This window comes from Salmo salar, chromosome ssa13 (assembly GCF_905237065.1).
Source record: "Salmo salar chromosome ssa13, Ssal_v3.1, whole genome shotgun sequence".
Lineage (NCBI taxonomy): Eukaryota > Metazoa > Chordata > Actinopteri > Salmoniformes > Salmonidae > Salmo > Salmo salar.
The window spans coordinates 99,829,130-99,850,182 of NC_059454.1; the positions used below are offsets into that span (position 1 = coordinate 99,829,130).

General features: G+C 44.2%; 1 protein-coding gene across 1 annotated transcript in view; it reads right to left on the minus strand.

Moving 5' to 3' along the window:
- Positions 1–21,053, minus strand: part of LOC106568406 (exosome RNA helicase MTR4) — a 74,931-nt gene that overhangs the window by 722 nt on the left and 53,156 nt on the right. The window contains exons 21-25 of the mRNA XM_014138719.1: positions 12,167–12,330; positions 7,415–7,520; positions 3,626–3,682; positions 2,597–2,759; positions 321–425 (exon numbers count right to left, since the gene is read on the minus strand). Coding sequence (XP_013994194.1) covers positions 321–425; positions 2,597–2,759; positions 3,626–3,682; positions 7,415–7,520; positions 12,167–12,330 — 595 coding nt within the window. The remainder of the gene's footprint in view (positions 1–320; positions 426–2,596; positions 2,760–3,625; positions 3,683–7,414; positions 7,521–12,166; positions 12,331–21,053) is intronic.

Here is a 21,053-nt window from a genome sequence, read left to right on the forward strand (position 1 = left end):
GAGGGTTACCTCCACAGACTGCAGAGGACCCGAGGGTTACCTCCACAGACTGCAGAGGACCCGAGGGTTACCTCCACAGACTGCAGCGGAAGTTTTAGGACCAGTTTGCCAAAAATATGTAAAAAGCCATTTAAAAAGATTCTCAGTTGAGAATGCTTCCTAGTCCAGTAGGCTTAATCTGGGTCTGGGAAGCAGGCTACAAGAGGGCAGTAGGCAGAACAAACTTACCCTCTGCAAACTTGATCTACTAGTTTAGACTATAGTTGAATACTCTGAGCTGTGTGAGGATTGAGTCAGCCAGTGAGCATAACAGATCTTACCATCTGCAAACTTGTTCTCCAGCTCGGTGTTGCCGATGGCCTTGGCTGCCTGACACATCTGACGCAGCAGCTCTTCCAGGCGACGCATACAGCGGATGATACTACCTACAGACAGGGATCAATATACAAACAGACAACTCAGCGCAGGGAGACAGAATGATACTCCCTTTAGACCGACACAACAGGGGGGTTTATACTAAAGACCGACACAACAGGGGGGTTTATACTAAAGACCGACACAACAGGGGGGTTTATACTAAAGACCGACACAACAGGGGGGTTTATACTAAAGACCGACACAACAGGGGGGTTTATACTAAAGACCGACACAACAGGGGGGTTTATACTAAAGACCGACACAACAGGGGGGTTTATACTAAAGACCGACACAACAGGGGGTTTATACTAAAGACCGAACACAACAGGGGGTTTATACTAAAGACCGACACAACAGGGGGGTTTATACTAAAGACCGACACAACAGGGGGGTTTATACTAAAGACCGACACAACAGGGGGGGTTTATACTAAAGACCGACAGAACAGGGGGGTTTATACTAAAGACAGAACACAGACACAGGGCTGAGTCAAATTAACACTGGAGCCACCAGGGCTCAAGGGGAGAGCTGCAGGTAATCATTAAGGGGTTAACTGAACCACGCCGCGGTACCACGAGGACCAACCGCGCCGCCAACCACACCGCGGTACCATGAGCACCAACCACACCAAGGATCCCCCGGTCAGTGACCAGACCCTCACTCACCGAGAGAGAAGAGCAATACTCCCTCTTACTCACTCCAACTCTACATTCCCCCTTAGTAAAACACAACCAGTTTCCAGCCAAGTTTAGCATGGAAGCCAGAGACAAAATCTCAGAAAGATCTAATAAATTAACATGGATCTCGCTCATGGTAATTAAAAAGGGAGCTACATATTTTACTGCTCATGTCAGGGTGATGTCCGGAGTGTTCTCACAGTGAGAGAATGAGAGCATTAGGGGGCGATCGGTTTCAGCCATTTCTCATTTTAAATCCTCCACTCTCATGGTGCCTTAAAGGGATACTTCGGGATTTTGGCAATAAAGCCCTTGATCTACTTCCCCAGACCCCAACGAACTCATGGATACCATTTTGTCTCTCTGCGTCCAGTATGAAGGAAGTTAATGGTAGTTTTGCGAGCCAATGCTAACTAGTGTTAGCGCAATAACTGAAAGTCTATGGTATCTACTAGCATGCTAGAAGTTACCAAAGACTTCCAGACATTACACTAATGCTAGTTCGCAACTTCCTTCAAACTGCACACAGAGACATACAAATGAGTATCCCTTTAAAGCTACAATCTGGGATTCGTTTTTCAGCAAAACGGCAGTGCCATCCCTTATTTTGGAATACAGATGGGGGATAGGAATGGGGCTCGGGAAATGCAGGCCTAACCCCTTAAATTCATAGACAGTGCCACTCTTGATGTAAGGACAGTCCATTGCACCCACATGATAGTTCTAAACATTTTGAAGCTATACATTTCAGCCCATTGAAGTTCATCCAGAGTTGGCTTAAAATCTGTCCTCCTTTGAAGAGTCTCTCCTACTCCAAGCCCCCAACAATGTCCCTCTTTCAGACAAAAACAATTCCTGACAAGATATAATGGACCAAAGCCAAGTCAGAATGCAGAGAAAACGATGTGTTTCAACTGAGTTCTTCACCAGGTCTTTTGGCTCACCTTCAATGACCTACAACATGAAAGATGCCAAAACCAAATACTGTTATTAACAGCTAGTTGTAGACATCGGAAACAGAAAGACCCCACACGGAAACAGAAAGACCCCACACGGAAACAGAAAGACCCCACACGGAAACAGAAAGACCCCACACGGAAACAGAAAGACCCCACACGGAAACAGAAAGACCCCACACGGAAACAGAAAGACCCCACACGGAAACAGAAAGACCCCACACGGAAACAGAAAGACCCCACACGGAAACAGAAAGACCCCACACGGAAACAGAAAGACCCCACACGGAAACAGAAAGACCCCACACGGAAACAGAAAGACAACAATTGAAAGCGCTCAGACATCCATTTCATTGACATTGAGGGCAGGCGTTAAGTTACCTTGCACTGACTAAGTTTGATAATATCACCTGCTAAATTACTAAAATGCATGTATAATTTACCTTCAAAGATGTCTGACGTCCTGCATAAGAACATTTGGAAAGAGCTGTCCATTTCATAGTTCTGTACAGGTATTAGGGCGACAGGTGTTGGTGGGGTAGTTACCTTCAAAGACGTCGGTCATCTTGCAGATCTGAGCGAAGGTGGATCCGTTAGCCCAGGTGTAGACCACGTCCATCAGGTGAGGCCTGAACTTGTCCAGGTAGGTCTCCTCATCCACCTCCAGTTTAGCCTCTGCAGACACCTTGGCAATGCGCTTGGCACACTCCTGACAACCACAACAGACAGTTCAAGAAAACAGACATTGGATAATAAATAACATGCTCGAGCTCAGAATAATCATCTAAGTAGTTTGGGTGCTGAATCCTTGTAAATAGAAAATGAAATGGACAGGAAATGTATCATTAATTTAAGCTTTATTTGTAGTTTTCTGTTCATCTCAAGCAGCCATTCACATGAAGGCAAACACTCAGGCAGGGAGACCCAAATCTTTTATCTTTCACCAAACATCTAGATTGTAGACAGTGGACCTAGCTGGCTTTGCAGAATGTGCCAAGTCTCAGCAGACAGAAATAGCATTAAGTCAATAGAATAGGTAAACTGGTTGGCTGCCAAGTCTCACATAGATTGCAGTCTAGTTAAACATCAATGCTTTGGTTTAACATGAACTAAATATAACAAACTACACACCTGAAAAGCAGACTAAACCAGGTCTGAGGGGTGTGTCACAAAGCAGCATCACCAAGTATCCAGTTTGCTACCATGCCCATTGCAATGCTATATTTGAAGTTCATTATTTTATTTATTTAACCTTTATTTATCTAGGCAAGTCAGTTAAGAACAAATTCTTATTTACAATGACGGCCTAGGAACAGTGGGTTAACTGCCTTGTTCAGGGGCAGAATGACAGATTTTGACCTTGTCAGCTCGGGGATTCGATTTAGCAACCTCTCAGTTACTGGCACCACTAGGCTACCTAAAGTTATTTAATAATATTTAGAAAAGCCAGCTGCTAAACTCATTGGCTGTGCCCCAAATACTCTACTTTTAACCAGGGACACATTGATCCTGCTTTGTAACCTAGGCCAACCCCCTGGACAGCTCCTATTCCGCAGCGTCATGTGGAATGTTTACCTGCATCTGTCTCAGTGGTCCAGCCAGCTGCTCTGTCAGCTTGGGCATCTCATTCGCCTGAGGGAAGGAAGAGAACACAAACATGATGTTAGTCTAAAACTTTGGACACACTGCGACCACCTGCTGTGTGTCGAAGAGCAGAGGCTGTTGTCGCAAATTCAACATGAAGAATAGTTGGATAATCAACAGAAAATGTCAGCCGATGTTGTGGTCCAGGGCACTCGGTAGCAGGATAATTGATCGGTCTCTGCTCCAGTACTACTAAGTGTCACTAAAACATTACTGCCGTCTGTTGGTTATTGATTTAAGAAACATGCCGAGTGACCCACTTCAGTAATGGGACGAAGCACTCAGACTGCAGAGCATCTCGTTCTACTGTGTCGGCTAAATGTTTCTTCTCTTAAAGGATACGGATGACCTTAACAGATCTCAAACTATAAAAGGATACAATATGTTGTCCTAAGCTTCAAATTGGGATGTCCTTTGTTAGCCTGACTAATGATCGGGCGTTCTGCTGGCGTCCATTGTCCTGACACTGGACGACAGCGGCATGTGAATGTCACAGAGACTATCTGCTGACAGACAACAGAGGGACGAGAGACGGAGACTTGCAGGCAGTAGATATGACATATAGAAGACTAAATTGCAATGTAGACTCGTACTACACCGGTTCTGACGCTCGTCGGATGTGGCAGGGCTTGCAAACCATTACAGACTACAAAGGGAAGCACAGCCGAGAGCTGCCCAGTGACACGAGCCTACCAGACGAGCTAAACTACTTCTATGCTCTCTTCGAGGCAAATAACACTGAAACATGCATGAGATGCACCAGCTGTTCCAGAAGACTGTGTGATCACGCTCTCCGCAGCTGATGTAAGACCTTTAAACAGGTCAACATTCACAAGGCCGCAGGGCCAGACGGCTTACCAGGACGTGTGCTCCAGGCAGGTGCTGACCAACTGGCAAGTGTCTTCACTGACATTTTCAACCTCTCCCTGTCCGAGTCTGTAATACCAAGATGTTTTAAGCAGACCATCATAGTGCCTGTGCCCAAGAACACGAAGGTAACCTGCCTAAATGACTACCGACCCATAGCACTCACGTCTGTAGCCATGAAGTGCTTTGAAAGGCTGGTCATGGCTCACATCAACACCATTATTCCAGAAGCCCTAGACCCACTCCAATTTGCTTACCTCCAAGAGATCCACAGATGATGCAACTCTATTGCACTCCACACTGCCCTTTCCCACCTGGACAAAAGTAATACCTACGTGAGAATGCTATTCATTGACTACAGCTCAGCGTTCAACACCATAGTGCCCTCAAAGCTCATCAATAAGCTAAGGACCCTGGGACTAAACACCTCCCTCTGCAACTGGATCGTGTACTGCCTGACGGGCCGCCACCAGGTGGTAAGGGTAGGTAACAACACATCCGCCACGCTAATCCTCAACACAGAGGCCCCTCAGGGGTGCGTGCTCAGTCCCCTCCTGTACTCCCTGTTTACTCATGACTGCACGGCGAGGCACGGCTAACACCATCATCAAGTTTGCCGATGACACAACAGCCTGATCACCGACAACGACAAGACAGCCTATAGGGAGGTGGTCAGAGACCTGGCCGTGTGGTGCCAGGGCAACAACCTCTCCCTCAACGTGATCAAGACAAAGGAGATGATGGACTACAGGAAAAAGAAGACAGAGCACGCCCCCATTCTCATAGACAGGGCTGCAGTGGAGCAGGTTGAGAGATTCAACTTCCTTGGTGTTGTTGGATTCTGGGTGAAACTTTGAACATTGTTATACTCAGAAGTATAGGAGCATTAGATACAAAAGAGACATGTGCCATAATGAAGCTTGGGAGGGGCTGAGTGCAGGGAACACAATCGCATGTGGCAGTACTGAGAAACCGGTGAAGGCTCATATCACTTGCTGTCCGATGTTTAACACCATGTTTAACAGTGAGGGCATGGCAGGGAAGCTAACAAACTGCACTTTGTCCAATAAAAATACAATATTATTAGGGCGATAAATAAAAGGCAGTTGCTCCATGCATGACACAAGAGAACCCTCTACTGGAGCAAAAAGCTTACAAAAAACATACAAATCATTAAAATCCAGACGGAAAATATTTACACAAGAAGCAACCTAATATCACACAGTCAAACTCTGTCATTTAGTAAGTTCACCATTCTGCCTTTCGCACTGTTAAGCTCCCTGCTTAGCAATAATTATGCAATGTTTAGCAATAAGGAGGAGACTCTACCCAAAGTGGGGTATGAATACTACCACGGGGGAAGCCATGTCTGTGTCTGAATTACAGTTGTATCGACCCTCTGGGAATAATTAAACTTGGTTAATCTTTTCAAGTGTCCGTTGAATTATTTAAAAAAGTAGAACCTAACATCACCAACAAACTAACATGGTCCAAGCACACCAAGACAGTCGTGAAGAGGGCACGACAAAACTTATCCCCCTCAGGAGAAAAGATTTGGCATGGGTCCTCAGATCCTCAAAAGGTTCTACAGCTGCACCATCCAGAACATCCTGACTGGTTGAATCACTGCCTGGTATGGCAACTGCTCGGCCTCCGCCTGCAAGGCACAACAGAGGGTAGTGCGAACAGCCCAGTACATCACTGGGGCCAAGCTCCCTGCCATCCAGGACCTCTATACCAGGCAGTCATAGACTGTTCTCTCTGCTGCCGCATGGCAAGCGGTACCGGAGTGCCAAGTCTAGGTCCAAGAAGCTTCTAAACAGCTTCTACCCCCAAGCCATAAGACTCCTGACCATCTAATCAAATGGCTACCCAGACTATATGCATTGCCCCCCCCTCTTTTACACCGCTGCTACTCTCTGTTGCTGTCATCTATGCATAGTCACTTTAATAACTCTACCTACATGTACATATTACCTCAAATAACCAGTGCCCCCACACATTGACTATGTACCGGTACACCCCCTGTATATATTCTCACTATTGTTATTTTACTGCTGCTCTTTAATTACTTGTTAATTTAATTTTTTATTCTTATCCGTATTTAAAAATATTTTTAACTGCATTGTCGGTTAGGGGCTCATAAGTAAGCATTTCACTAAGGTCTACACCTGCTGTATTCGGCGAATGTGACTAATACAATTTGATTAGACAGATATATGATACACAAACACATGGAGCTGGACCCTTAATGTAGTGTTACATGATGATACACACACACGCCACTAGACCTTTCCTCAAGACTACACCTGTACTGTCGTTACACTATGATACACAAACATATAGAGATAGCTAGACCCTTACGCCATGCATTTCACACCCCAGCACCAGGTTGGAACAGCCCCTAACTGAAGGCTGCCATAATGGCTCTGCATCTCCCTGCTTACAGAGGGGGGGGACGTGCCAGAGACCTACTAAAGAATACTTTTGACAGTTTGACTGCCCGCTGCCTGGATTGAGTGGAATTTGTTATTGGGGAGGTCTGAAATTGAGCTAGACAAGACTAAATGTCTTCAAACAATTGACACAGGAAATCCTTGAGGGGAGAGGAAGCCCCAAGAGGATGTACTGGAGATCTAATCTTAAATCCAAGAGATAAGGTCACTAGGCTACTGTAAGGTAATAGGTTAGTGTGCTTTTGTTGATGTATGCATGTATGCATGTATGAATGTAAGTAAGAGGTGGCGTGATGGCATGGAGAATGGAGGATGTTTATCTGGCCAAAAGTGTTTTATCTGATTGCGTAGGAAATGGTGTGCATCTGAGTGTGTTCCCAGTGTGTGTGTGTCTTACATTCTCCTGGAAGACGAAGACACTGAGCAGAGCAGTAACCTGTTCTGCAGTCAGATCGTTGAACAGACCGTTGAACACCATCTCAGTCAGCAGCAGCTCATCAGCACTGGATCAAACAGAACACAGCTCTAAGATCAGTCACATTGTCAATACGTTTGTTTTTTTTTTTTTTACAGCATGTTAATATACACCGAACAAAAATATAAATGCAACATGTAAAGTGTTGGTCCCATGTTTCATGAGCTGAAATAAAAGATCCCAGAAGAGTTTCATACGCACTTATTTCTCCATTTTTGGCACAATTTTGTTCACATCCCTGTTATTGAGCATTTCTCCTTGCCAAGATAATCCATCCACTTGACAAGTGTGGCATATCAAGAAGATTATTAAACAGCACGATCAATTCACAGGTGCACCTTGTACTGGGGACAATAAAACACCACTCAAAAATGTGCAGATTTGTCATACAACACAATGCCACGGATGCCTCAAATTGAGGGAGCCCGCAATTGGCATGCTGACTACAGGAATGTCCACCAGAGCTGTTGCCAGATTATTGAATGTTAATTTCTCTACCATAAGCCACCTCCAATGTCGTTTTAGAGGATTTGGTAGTACGTCCAACCGGCCTCACAACCGCAGACCACGTGTAACGTCAGATCCTCCACATCTGGCTTCTGGGATTGTCTGATACCAGCCACCTGGACAACTGATAAAACTCAAAGTTTGCACAAGAAGAAGGATTTCTGCACAAATTCTAAAAAGAACTGTCTCAGGGAAGCTCATCTGCATGCTCGTCTTCCTCACCAGGGTCTTGACCGGACTGCAGTTTGATGTCATAACAGTGGGCCTTCGTCGGCCACTGGCACGCTGGAGAAATGGGCTCTTCAAGGATGAATCCTGGTTTCAACTGTATTGGGCAGACCGCGTGTATGGCATCATGTGGGCGAGCAGTTCACTGATGTCAATGTTGTGAACTGAGTGCCCCATGGAGGCGGTGGGGTTATGGCATAAACTACGGACAATGAACAGAATTGCATTTTATCGATGGCAATTTGAATGCACAGAGATACCGTGACGAGATCCTGAGGCCCATGCAAACAAGATGTGTCGCGCTGCATGATGCAAATAGCGGTCACACTAGACACTGACTGGTTTTCTGATCCACGCCCCTATTTTGTATATCTGCATATCTGTATTCCCAGTAGGGCTGACTCCAATTATTCAGCTGGTTGATTGTTCGGTCGACCGAGATTTGTTTTAGTCAAGCAGTAATATATATATATAAAAAGAAATATATATAAATATATATATATTATTTATTTATTATTTATTTATATATATATTTATAACTATTTTTGGTTTATTTCATTCCATTTACGAGTTTTAGTAATTGTCTGGTGTTTGGATCACTCCTGTCAATGTTGAGTAAGCACACGCACATGATTAAGCAACCCAAAACAATGGCGCCGCAGACGGAGCGGTCTTCTGGTCAGGCTCCGTAGACGGGCACGTTGCTCACCACTCCCGAGTACACTACTCGCCAATGTCCAGTCTCTTGACAACAAGGTAGACGAAATTCGAGCAAGGGAGTGTAACATTCTTTGTTTCACGGAAACATGGCTCACTCGGGATACGTTATCAGAGTCGGTACAGACACCCGGTTTCTTCACGCATTGCGCCGACAGAAACAAACATCTCTCTGGTAAGAAGAAGGACGGAGGTGTATGCCTTATGATTAACGAGTCGTGGTGTGATCATAACAACATACAGGAACTCAAGTCCATTTGTTCACCTGACCAAGAATTCCTTACTATCAAATGCCGACCGCATTATCTACCAAGAGAATTCTCCTCGATTATAATCACAGTCGTGTATATTTTATTAGCATATCAATCGCGCGACCCGGGCTGGCAAAACTCTGGATCACTGCTACACTAATTTCCGCCACGCATACAAAGCCCTCCCTCGCCCTCCTTTCGGCAAATCTGACCACGACTCCATTTTGGTGCTCCCAGCCTATAGACAGAAACTAAAAGAGGAAATGCACGTGCTCAGGTCTGTTCAACGCTGGTCCGACCAATCTGATTCCACGCTTCAAGATTGCTTCGATCACGTGGACTGGGACATGTTCCGGTTAGCCTCAGACAACAACATTGATGTATACGCTGATTCGGTGAGCGACTTTATTAGCAAGTGCATCGGTGATGTGGTAGCCACGGTGACGAACCACTGCTTTTAATCATGGCAAGGCAACCGGGAACATGACCGAATGCAAACAGCAACTATAGCTATTCCCGCCGCAAGGCAATCAAACAAGCTAGGCGTCAGTATAGAGACAAAGTAGAGACGCAATTCAACGGCTCAGACACGAAATGTATGTGGCAGTGTCTACAGTCAATCACGGACTACAATTAGAAAACCATCCCCGTCACGGACACCGATGTCTTGCTCCCAGACAAACTAAAGATCTTCTTTGCTCGCTATGAGGACAATACAGTGCCACTGACACGGCCCGCTACCAAAACCTGCGGGCTTTCCTTCACTGCAGCCAACGTGAGTAAAACATTTAAACATCCCTAGCCACGTCCTCAGAGCATGCGCAGACCAGCTGGCTGGTGTGTTTACGGACATATTCAATCAATCCCTATCCCAGTCTGCTGTTCCCACATGCTTCAAGAGGGCCACCATTGTTCCTGTTCCCAAGAAAGCTAAGGTAACCGAACTAAACGACTACCGCCCCATAGCACTCACATCTGTCATCATGAAGTGCTTTGAGAGACTAATCAAGGATCGTATCACCTCCACCCTACCTGACACACTAGACCCACTCCAATTTGCTTACCGCCCCAATATGTCCACAGACAACGCAATCGCAATCACACTGCCCTAACCCATCTGGACAAGAGGAATACCTACGTAAGAATGCTGTTCATCGATTACAGCTCAGCATTCAACAGCATAGTACCCTCCAAACTTGTCATTAAGCTTGAGACCCTGGGTCTCGACCCCGCCCTGTGCAACTAGGTCCTGGACTTCCTGACGGGCCGCCCCCAGGTGGTGAGCGTAGGAAACAACGTCTCCACCCCGCTGATCCTCAACACCGGGGCCCCACAAGGGTGCGTTCTAAGCCGTCTCCTGTACTCCCTGTTCACCCACAACTGTGTGGCCATGCACGCATCGTTTGTCATGTTTCTACGAACTGTAATAGAACTTTTGACTTTTCGTCTGAACTTACTGCGCGAGCACAGTGCATTTGGATTACTCGACTGAACGCGCAAACAAAAAGGAGGTATTTGGACAGAAATATGGACTTTATCAAAACAAAACAAACATTTATTGTGGAACTGGGATTCCTGGGAGTGCATTCCGATGAAGATCATCAAAGGTAAGTGAATATTTATAATGCTATTTGTGACTTCTGTTGACTCCAAAATGGCGGCTATCTGTATGGCTTGTTTTGATGTCTGAGCGCGGTACTCAGATTATTGCAAAGTTTGCTTTCGCCGTAAAGCTTTTTTGAAATCTGACACAGCGGTTGCATTAAGAAGAAGTTTATCTATAATTCTGTGCATAACACTTGTATCTTTTATCAAAGTTTATGATGAGTATTTCTGTAAATTGATGTGCTCATTCACTGGAAGTTTTGGAGGCAAAACATTTCTGAACATTACACGCCAATGTAAAATGGGTTTTTTGGATATAAATATGGACTTTATCGAGCAAAACATACATGTATTGTGTAACATGAAGTCCTATGAGTGCCATCTGATGAAGATCAAAGGTTAGTAATTCATTTTAGCTGTATTTCTGGTTTTTGTGACGCATTTTCCAAGCAAGATTTTCCTTGCTTGGAAAATGGCTGTGTGGTTTTTCTTGTCTAGGTGCTGTCCTAACATAATCTAATGCTATGCTTTCGCTGTAAAGCCTTTTTGAAATCGGACACTGTGGTTGGATTAACGAGAAGATTAACTTTAAAATGGTGTATAATACTTGTATGTGTGAGAAATTTGAATTCTGAGATTTTTGTTGTTTTGAATTTGGCGCTCTGCTATTTCACTGGCTGTTGGCTAGGTGGGACGCTACCGTCCCACATACCCTAGAGAGGTTAAAACAAATAGGGTGTTACATATACACGTTTTACAAATAAACATTTTAATTTTGACCAATCGATTGGTCGAAAGAACAGACGATTTTCGGTCGACTTTCGGGGACAGCCCTAATTCCCAGTAATGTAAAATCCAAAGATCAGGGCCTAATTAATTAATTTAAATTGACTGATTTACTTGAATGAACTCAGTAAAATCTTGAAATTGTTGCATTTATATTTTTGTTCAATGTGTTCTAAGTTGAACACCTCTGTTCACAGCAGCTCATCAGCACTGGATCATACACAGCAATAACACAGGTATCAGATCTGTCACAGTATTGTTACAGAGAGATTCAATAGCAAGGTAATATACACACTGTTCTAGGATCAATCATAGTATTATTACAGAGAAGGGTTTAATACAGCCTTAAACAGAATTATAACATAACCTTGCTTTTAAACAGGTTACATGATAAGATTGGGCTCAGTACATCTGCTATTGTCTGGTTTTAGATTAGAACTACCAAAGACCGACATGTATCCATGTGGATGGGATTAAATCTGACTGGTACAGGTTTTATTCTATGTCCTGTGCTTTTCACCATTATCAAAATGCAAACTTTGAGGTAAAGCGTTACTGCTGCAGATGTTCTTTTCCTTACCTGCTGATCTCACAGGCCACTCTGCCCTTCATCTCAATGACATCAGAGGAAGTAGCGAACCCCAGACGCCTCAGGACACGCTTCCTGCACTTCAGCTCGTCCATCTGCAGGACGGTCCTAGCCTTTTTCAGCTCCCGCTTGGCCCCTTTAATGTCCCCTGCAATCTAACAGAGACACACAGGATAACATAACACTGCTTAAAACATCACCCTCTAGTAAGGATAAAGAAAACAGTCTCTGTGGATTAAAAAGGGGTTTAGGCATTTTAAATGTTAAATTACCCTGATGGTCTAGCTTTGATTTTGGTGATTGTTAGCGCACAAAAGATTATATCATTATACAAAATAAACACACGTTCAAAAGTTTGGGGTCACTTAAAACGTCCTTGTTTTTGAAAGAAAAGCTAATATTTTGTCCATTAAAATCACATCAAATTGATCAGAAATACAGTGTAGACATTGTTAATGTTGTAAATGACTATTGTAGCTGGAAATGGCAGATTTTTTTTATGGATTAGGTGTACAGAGTCCCATTATCACTCCTGTGTTCCAATGGCACATTGTGTTGGCTAATCCAAGTTTATCATTTTAAAAGGCAAATTGATCATTAGAAAACCCTTTTGAAATTATGTTAGCACAGCTGAAAACTGTTGTGCTGATTAAATAAAAACTGTTGTGCTGATTAAATAAGCAATAAAACTGTCCTTCTTTAGACTAGTTGAGTATCTGGAGCATCAGCATTTGTGGGTTCGATGATTTTTTTCTTGACTACATTTCCTATTCATCATTTTGCAACTCATTTCATGTATGTTTTCATGGAAAACAAGGACATTTCTAAGCATATCACTATTATCTTTCCTACATACTTTATATCTGGTTTTAGTTTTACATTCTGAAAATGTATTTTAAATTCGTATATATATAAAATAATATATAGTTTGGACATAGGCATCCAAAAGATATGCTTAGGCGGCCCACCCAAGTGCTTCTATGGCAGAAAAATCCCTGCTCTCAGTGCAAACAATCCTTTAAATGTACTATTTTAATCTTAAATCATATATTTCAATTGTAATGTAAAAAGTCCAGTGGCCTTTTGATTAATTGTTCAGCAGTCTTATGGCTTGGGGTAGGAGCAAGATATTACAGTTACAGATAGTCTCGTACAGAGCTAATCCAGTTTATTCTCCAGCGATTGCACGTTGGCCAATAGAACGGACGGTAGAGATGGGTTAACCACTTGCCGCCAAAGTCTCACAAGACACCCCCTCTGTACCCGTCTTTTCTTCACGCGAATGATGGGGATTTGGGCCTGGTCTCGGAGAAACCGTATTCATTCGCGTCGGACTCATTAAAGAGAAAATCTTTGTCCAGTTCGAGGTGAGTAATCGCTGTTCTGATATCCAGACGCTCTTTTGGTCATATTTTTATATATTTAACCTTTATATAACTAGGCAAGTCAGTTAAGAACAAATTCTTACTTACAATGACGGCCAAACCCGGACGACGCTGGGCCAAATGTGCACCGCCCTATGGGACTCCCAATCACGGCCGGATGTGATGCAGGCTGGATTTGAACCAGGTACTGCAGTGACGCCTCTTGCACTTAGATGCAGTGTCTTAAACCACTGCGGCATTCGGGAGCCCAGAGTGGAGACGGTAGCAGCAATATTATGTACAAAATAAGTTACAAACAATGCGAAAAAACACTAAGGAGCATGTAATATAGCACAGTTGGTTAGGAGCCCGTAAAACGGCAGCCATCCCCCTTGCATGACTGAAGCCGCAAACTGAGGGATGAAATCCAATCAGATCTCAGCCCAGTCGAAACTGACACAGCTGAGACCAACAGTGTTGGTTAACCGTCTCGGTCTGTCTTACAGGCCAGTTTGTTCCTCCCCGCCACACACCTCATGTAACGGTCCCTGCTTAAGACCATTATACAATTACAAGCTCACCCAACACCACTAGAACATGCTGCGGGGAGAGATTGACAACACCGGTGCTAGGCTACCTCCCGGTCCAGTGTTAGACCACCACCAGTACCATCTAGCTCTCCATCATCACAGCTCTAGGCAACCCACTAAGTCAGAGGATATTTATTTTACACATTAACTCATATTGTAAAGCTGATTAGCAGATACTTAGGCATAACCCTACACACTTATACTGTACTATGTCTTGAATTCAAGCCTAAGTCAATTACAACAAATGCACTAGAAATAGAATTTAACCAGCTTTGTGTTTCTAGTGAAAGTGTCTGTCTACCTGCCTGCCGGTCTGTATGCATGTCTGTCCTGCTGTGGCAGGCTTTGGACAAGATGTTATGCAGGCCGATCCTTTGTGGAGTGGCACAGTCCCAGAAGCCAAGCAGAGGGTTGAGATTTTATTTTTTACGAGCCAGTGTTTATTTTATTTTTATTTTATTTCACCAGGTAGACCAGTTGAGAACAAGTTCTCATTTATAACTGCGACCTGGCACAGATAAAGCAAAGTATGGCGACAAAAACAACAGAGTTACACATGGGATAAACAAACGTACAGTCAATAACACAATAGAAAAATCTATGTACAGGTTATATCCTGCCTGTTTGGCACTGTCCGGTGGTATCGTCGGCCACAGTGTCTCCCGACCCCTCCTGTCTCAGCCTCCAGTATTTATGCTGCCGTAGTGTGTGTCGGGGGGCTAGGGTCAGTCTGTTATATCTGGAGAACGTCTCATCCGGTGTCCTGTGTGAATTTAAGTATGCTCTCTCTAAATTCTCTTTCTTTCTCTCGGAGGACCTGAGCCCTTGGACCATGCCTCAGAACTACCTGGCCTGATGACTCCTTGCTATCCCCAGTCCACCTGGCCGTGCTGCTGCTCCAGTTTCAACTGTTCTGCCTGCGGCTATGGAACCCTGACCTGTTCGCCAGACGTGCTACCTATCCCAGACCTGCCGTTTTCAACTCTCTAGAAACAGCAGGAGTGGTAGAGATACTCTGAATGATCAGCTATGAAAAGCCAGCTGACATTTACTCCTGAGGTGCTGACCCGTTGCACCCTCGACAACCACTGTGATTATTATTATTTGACCCTGCTGGTCATCTATGAACATTTGAACATCTTGGCCATGTTCTGTTATAATCTCCACCCCGCACAGCCAGAAGAGGACTGGCCACCCCTCATAGCCTGGTTCTTCTCTAGGTTTCTTCCTAGGTTCTGGCCTTTCTAGAGAGTTTTTCCTAGCCACCGTGTTTCTACACCTGCATTGCTTGCTATTTGGGGTTTTAGGCTGGGATTCTGTACAGCACTTCAGCTGACATAAATACATTTGATTTGGTGCAGATGCAGTAAGATTAGGAAGCTAAGGCAATAAATAGGCCATAGAGGCGAAATAATTACAATTTAGCATTAACACTGGAGTGATAGATGTGCAGATGATGTGCAAGTAGATACTTGGGTGCAAAAGAAGAAGAAGAAAAATAACAATATGGGGATGAGGTAGTTGGGTGTGCTATTTACAGATGGGCTGTGTACAGGTAGAGTGATGAGTAAACTGCTCTGACAGCTGATGCTTAAAGTTAGTGAGGGAGATATGAGACTCCAGCTTCAGTAATTTTTGTAATTCGTTCCAGTTATTGGCAGCAGAGAACTGGAAGGAAAGGCAGCCAAATGAGGTGTTGGCTTTGGGGATGACCAGTGAAATTTACCCATTGGAATGCGTGCTACGGGTGGGTGTTGCTATGGTGACCAGTGAGCTGAGATAAGGTGGGGCTTTACCTAGCAAAGACTTACAGATGACCTGGAGCCAGTGGGTTTGGCGACGAATATGTAGTGAGGGCCAGCCAACGAGAACATACGTCGCAGTGGAGTGTTGTATGGCATTGAAGCTCGTTTGGAGGTTTGTTAACAGTGTCCAAAGAAGGGCCAGATGTATACAGAATGGTGTCGTCTGCGTAGAGGTGGATCAGAGAATCACCAGCAGCAAGAGCAACATCATTGATGTATACAGAGAAGAGTCGGCCCGAGAATTGAACCCTTTGGCACCCCCATAGAGACTGCCAGAGGTCCGGACAACAGGCCCTCCGATTTGACACACTGAACTCTATCAGAGAAGTAGTTGGTGAACCAAGCGAGGCAATCATTTGAGAAACCAAGGCTGTCGAGTCTGCCAATAAGAATGTGGTGATTGACAGAGTCGAAAGCCTTGGCCAGGTCGATGAATACGGCTGCACAGTAATGTCTCTTATCGATGGCAGTTATGTAATTTAGGACCTTGAGCGTGGCTGAGGTGCACCCCATGACCAGCTCTGAAACCAGATTGCATAGTGGAGAAGGTACGGTGGGATTCAAAATGGTCGATGATCTGTTTAACTTGGCTTTCGAAGACCTTAGAAAGGCAGGGTAGGATAGATATAGGTCTGTAGCAGTTTGGGTCTAGAGTGTCTCCCCCTTTGAAGAGGGGGATGACCGCGGCAGCGTTCCCAATCTTTGGGGATCTCAGACGACACGAAAGAGGTTGAACAGGCTAGTAATAGGAGTTGCAACAATTTCGGCTGATAATTTTAGATAGAGGGTCCAGATTGTCTAGTCCAGCTGATTTGTAGGGATCCAGATTTTGCAGCTCTTTCAGGACATCAGCTATCTGGATTTTGGTGAAGAAGAAGCTGGGGGGGGGGCTTGGGAAAGTTTCTGCGGGGGGTGCAGAGCTGTTGGCCGGGGTAGGGGTAGGCAGGTGGAAATTATGGCCAGCCATAGAAAAATGCTTCCTAGCCTCATTGCAGTAGGCAGCTGCACTTTACAGTGTCCCAAAACCTTTTGGAATTAGTGCTACATGATGCAAATTTCTGTTTGAAAAAGCTAGCCTTAGCTTTCCTAACTGACTGTGCATATTGGTTCCTAACTTCCCTGAAAAGTTGAATATCGCGGGGGCTATTCGATGCTAATGCAGAACGCCACAAGATGTTTTTGTGCTGGTCAAGTGCAGTCAAGTCTGGGGTGAACCAATGGCTATATCTGGTCTTATTTCTACATTTTTTGAATGGGGCATGCTTATTTAAGATGGTGAGGAAAACACTTTTAAAAAGCAACCAGGCATCCTCTGACATGGAGGTCAATATCCTTCCAGGATACCCGGGCCAGGCCGATTAGAAAGGCCTGCTCGCTGACGTGTTTCAGGGAGCGTTTCACAGTGATGAGGGGTGGTTGTTTGACCGCGGACCCATTACGGACGCAGGCAATGAGGCAGTGATCGCTGAGATCCTGGTTGAAGACAGCAGAGGTGTATTTAGAGGGCAAGTTGGTCAGGATGATATCTATGAGGGTGCCCATGGTTACGGATTTAGGGTTGTACCTGGTAGGTTCCTTGATAATTTGTGTGAGATTGGGGGCATCTAGCTTAGATTGTAGGACTGTCGGTGTGTTAAGCATATCCCAGTTTAGGTCACCTAACAGTGCGGGGCTGGGGGCTCTACAGTGAAATAAAAGAATAACTAACCAAAACAGCAGTAGACAAGGCATATTAACATTAGGGAGAGGCATGTGTAGCTGAGTGATCATAGGGTCCAATGAGCAGCAATAAGTTAGTCAGGGAGCCGTTCGGTAGTCGCTACTACGCTAGGCGAGCTGGAGACACGGCGATTCAGAAAGCTAGCGGGCCGGGGCTAGCAGATGGGTCTTCGGTGACATCACAATGGAAAAGCCTGTTGAAACCACCTCGGGCCAATACGTCGGCAGACCAGTCGTGATGGATCGGCAGGGCTCCGTGTCGGCAATAAAGGGTCCAGGCCAATTGGCAAAAGAGGTATTGTAGCCCAAGAATTAGCTGGTAGACCTCTTCGGCTAGCCGGGAGATGGGCCTAGCTGGTGCTTGCGTCGGGACAGAGGCGTTAGCCAGCAGTAGCCACTCGGTTGCAACTAGCTGCGATGATCCGGTGTAATGGTCCAGAGCTTGTGGCAGGAATGTGGTAGAGAAAAAGCAGTCCGATATTCTCTGGGTTGATATCGCGCTGTGCAGACTGGCAGGTATTGACCGAGCTGAAGCTGGCTGGTGTCCGAGTTAACGGTGAAGACCGCTAGCATTGGCTAACTAACAACTAGCTAGTTAGCTGGCTAGCTTCTGATGTGGGTTCCGGGTCTAAAGTATAAAAATAGCAGATCCGTACCACATTGGGTGAGGCGGCTTGCAGGGAAGTATATTCAGTCCGTAGATGGAAAGTGAGATTAGAATATATACGATAAAAACAAGGAAAACGACTATTTACACGGGAGAAGACAAAACACACGTCCGACTGCTACTCCATCTTGGATTATTATGGGTGTAATTCTCAAGTCATGCCAAATCAAACACAGTGTGTTTGTAATCTGGTTTATAGGGCTTTGTCCCTCCCCATGCACACATATGTAATATATCTCACACACATCGATTGCACAGAGGTCACAAAGGTCATGACCTTGGCCAGTTGTAGGAGCAGGGCCCGTTTCACACTACAGAGCTAACTTAAACCAAGCCGAGCTGTACCCGCCTGGCTACACATTCACCATATGTGCTGGAATTGAATTGGGAAAAAGGACAGTGTGGAATGGAAAATATAATAACCATGCCAGCAAAGTGGGACTACAGCTGGGACTTAACACTAATGCTTTCACAGGCACCTGGCCGCAAAACTATATTCATTTTCCTCCTTATTTCTTTGAAATCTCCTCCGCATTTCAAAGCTAGCCAATTAAAAAGACAAATAATTGTCACACAACCTTCACCACAGTGTTCTCCACTCAATATAATATATGTTTATAGATGTTTATTCTGTGTATTGCAAAAAAAAAAAAGGTTCAATATAATAAGTAATACATTTGAGTTGTTACTGATTTTTTTGTGGTAAAGACTGACTTCAAAGAGACCACATTCAAGTCCTCCATCCCCCACTTAGTCTGACTGCTGCTCTCTGGCTCCACAACAAACCCCCGCCCAGCCATCTAGAGGTGTGAATACCCAGCCAGCCTACAAGTAGATGGTAAGTGCTTTACAGCTGTAAGGGACTTGGGACCAGCAGCACAATCTTGTGTAGTGCTGTGTGTTGTTTTAGCGAATGCATACATTTCATTTCATGCATTTTTTTTTGTACTGGCCCCCCGTGGGAATCGAACCCACAACCCTGGCGTTGCACACACGATGCCGGCGTTGCAAACACCATGCTCTATCAACTGAGCCACAGTGAAGACTAGGAAAGACACCTGTTGTAAGTCCAGTCATTGTAAATAATGTCATTTTTTTACTTTGTGGTGTGTACACTTATGACATTAGATCAGTGTTGGCTGCTAACTTGGCCCTTCTTAAATATTTCACCTGTGTTTGGAGACATTGGATCAGCATTATTTTTGGGTCTCCTGTTAGTACATTTAATGCAGGGAAGCTTATAATTCATAATGTATGACATTCCTGCGAGTGCGTAAACTTGTATTTTTTATCAGCATAGCATTTTTGTATGTTTTCTATAGTTATGTTCTTGAAAATGTATCAATTTACCAGTTCAGCCACTTGGGTACATTTGGGCAAATCGTGACGGACACCTGGGTGACTTCATTCTAAATGTCATGTAGCTTGCTCATTGTTCAAGTATTCAGTTTGAAACTTTGCGCACACTGTTGCCCTCTTGTGGACACCATCTAAATTACATCCAGCTTCAAGGCTAGATGTGTGACCTTTCTCTTGCATTTCAGAGACGGCACAACAAAAATAGGTTGTTTTTTTCTTTGTATTTTCTTTTACCAGATCTATTGTGTTATATTCTCCTACATTCATTTCACATTACACAAACTTCAAAGTGTGTCCTTTCAAATGGTACCAAGAATATGCATATCCTTGCTTCAGGTCCTGAGCTACAGGCAGTTAAGTTTGGGTACGTCATTTAAGACAAAATTTGAAAAGAAAACACGGCTGATCCCTAACAAGTTAATTTCTTGAGGATTGGTCATGTACGCCGATTTTGGCGCATTTTTTTTTTTTGGTACATATAAGTGTCTTATATCGGCTAAAAGCTTAAATTCTTGTTAATCTAACTGCATTGTCCTATTTACAGTAGCTATTACTGTGAAAAATGCCATGCTATTGTTTGAGGAGAGCACAGAACAAAACACTTCACCACGACAGGTTTGATACATTCACATCTAAAGGTGAAATATGTACTTACATTCTGAAATCTTGCTCTGATTTGTCATCCTAAGGGTCCCAGAAATAACGTGTCGTTATCATATACTAAAAAGGCCCATATAGCATGCATGATCGATTTTGTATTTCCACCCGTTCAACTTGCAAAGAAAGGAATCTGTGAAAATCTAACGCTAAACGTTGTTCCAACCAGTCAAATTACGTTCGTATTTATTAATCAGACACCCTAAAATGTAACCAGACTTCACTATATCATTCGGTATTTAGTATATCCAACAGGACACCAATTTTATTAAGGGATGACACGGGCGGTGTTCACTTGATTGACTAACTTTGTCAAATGAGCACCAATCGTGTTCACACCAAGCTAGCTACATGGCAATGAGCTGGGCTTTATGAGAGTATGTGGAAACCCAGTATCCGTCGCACAATCATCCAGCAAACCATGCGCGCCAGGAGGCTAGTTCCTCTTGGACATACATGCAAAAATATGGCGAAGCTCGTTACGCATACCTGTGAGTTATGAAAGTTATGAAAACTAAGTGTTTTGCAAATGTTGAACTTACAATATGGCTACTAACATTGGAAAAGCTAAATCAATGTCCAAGTATACAGATTTTGGACAATAGTCTTACAGAAAAATGTAAGACAACAGCTAAATGAGAGGATGCTAACGTTAGACTGGTAAGTGAAATATATTCTTTATAGTCCTTATATTCTTTTATATTGCATCACATCAGG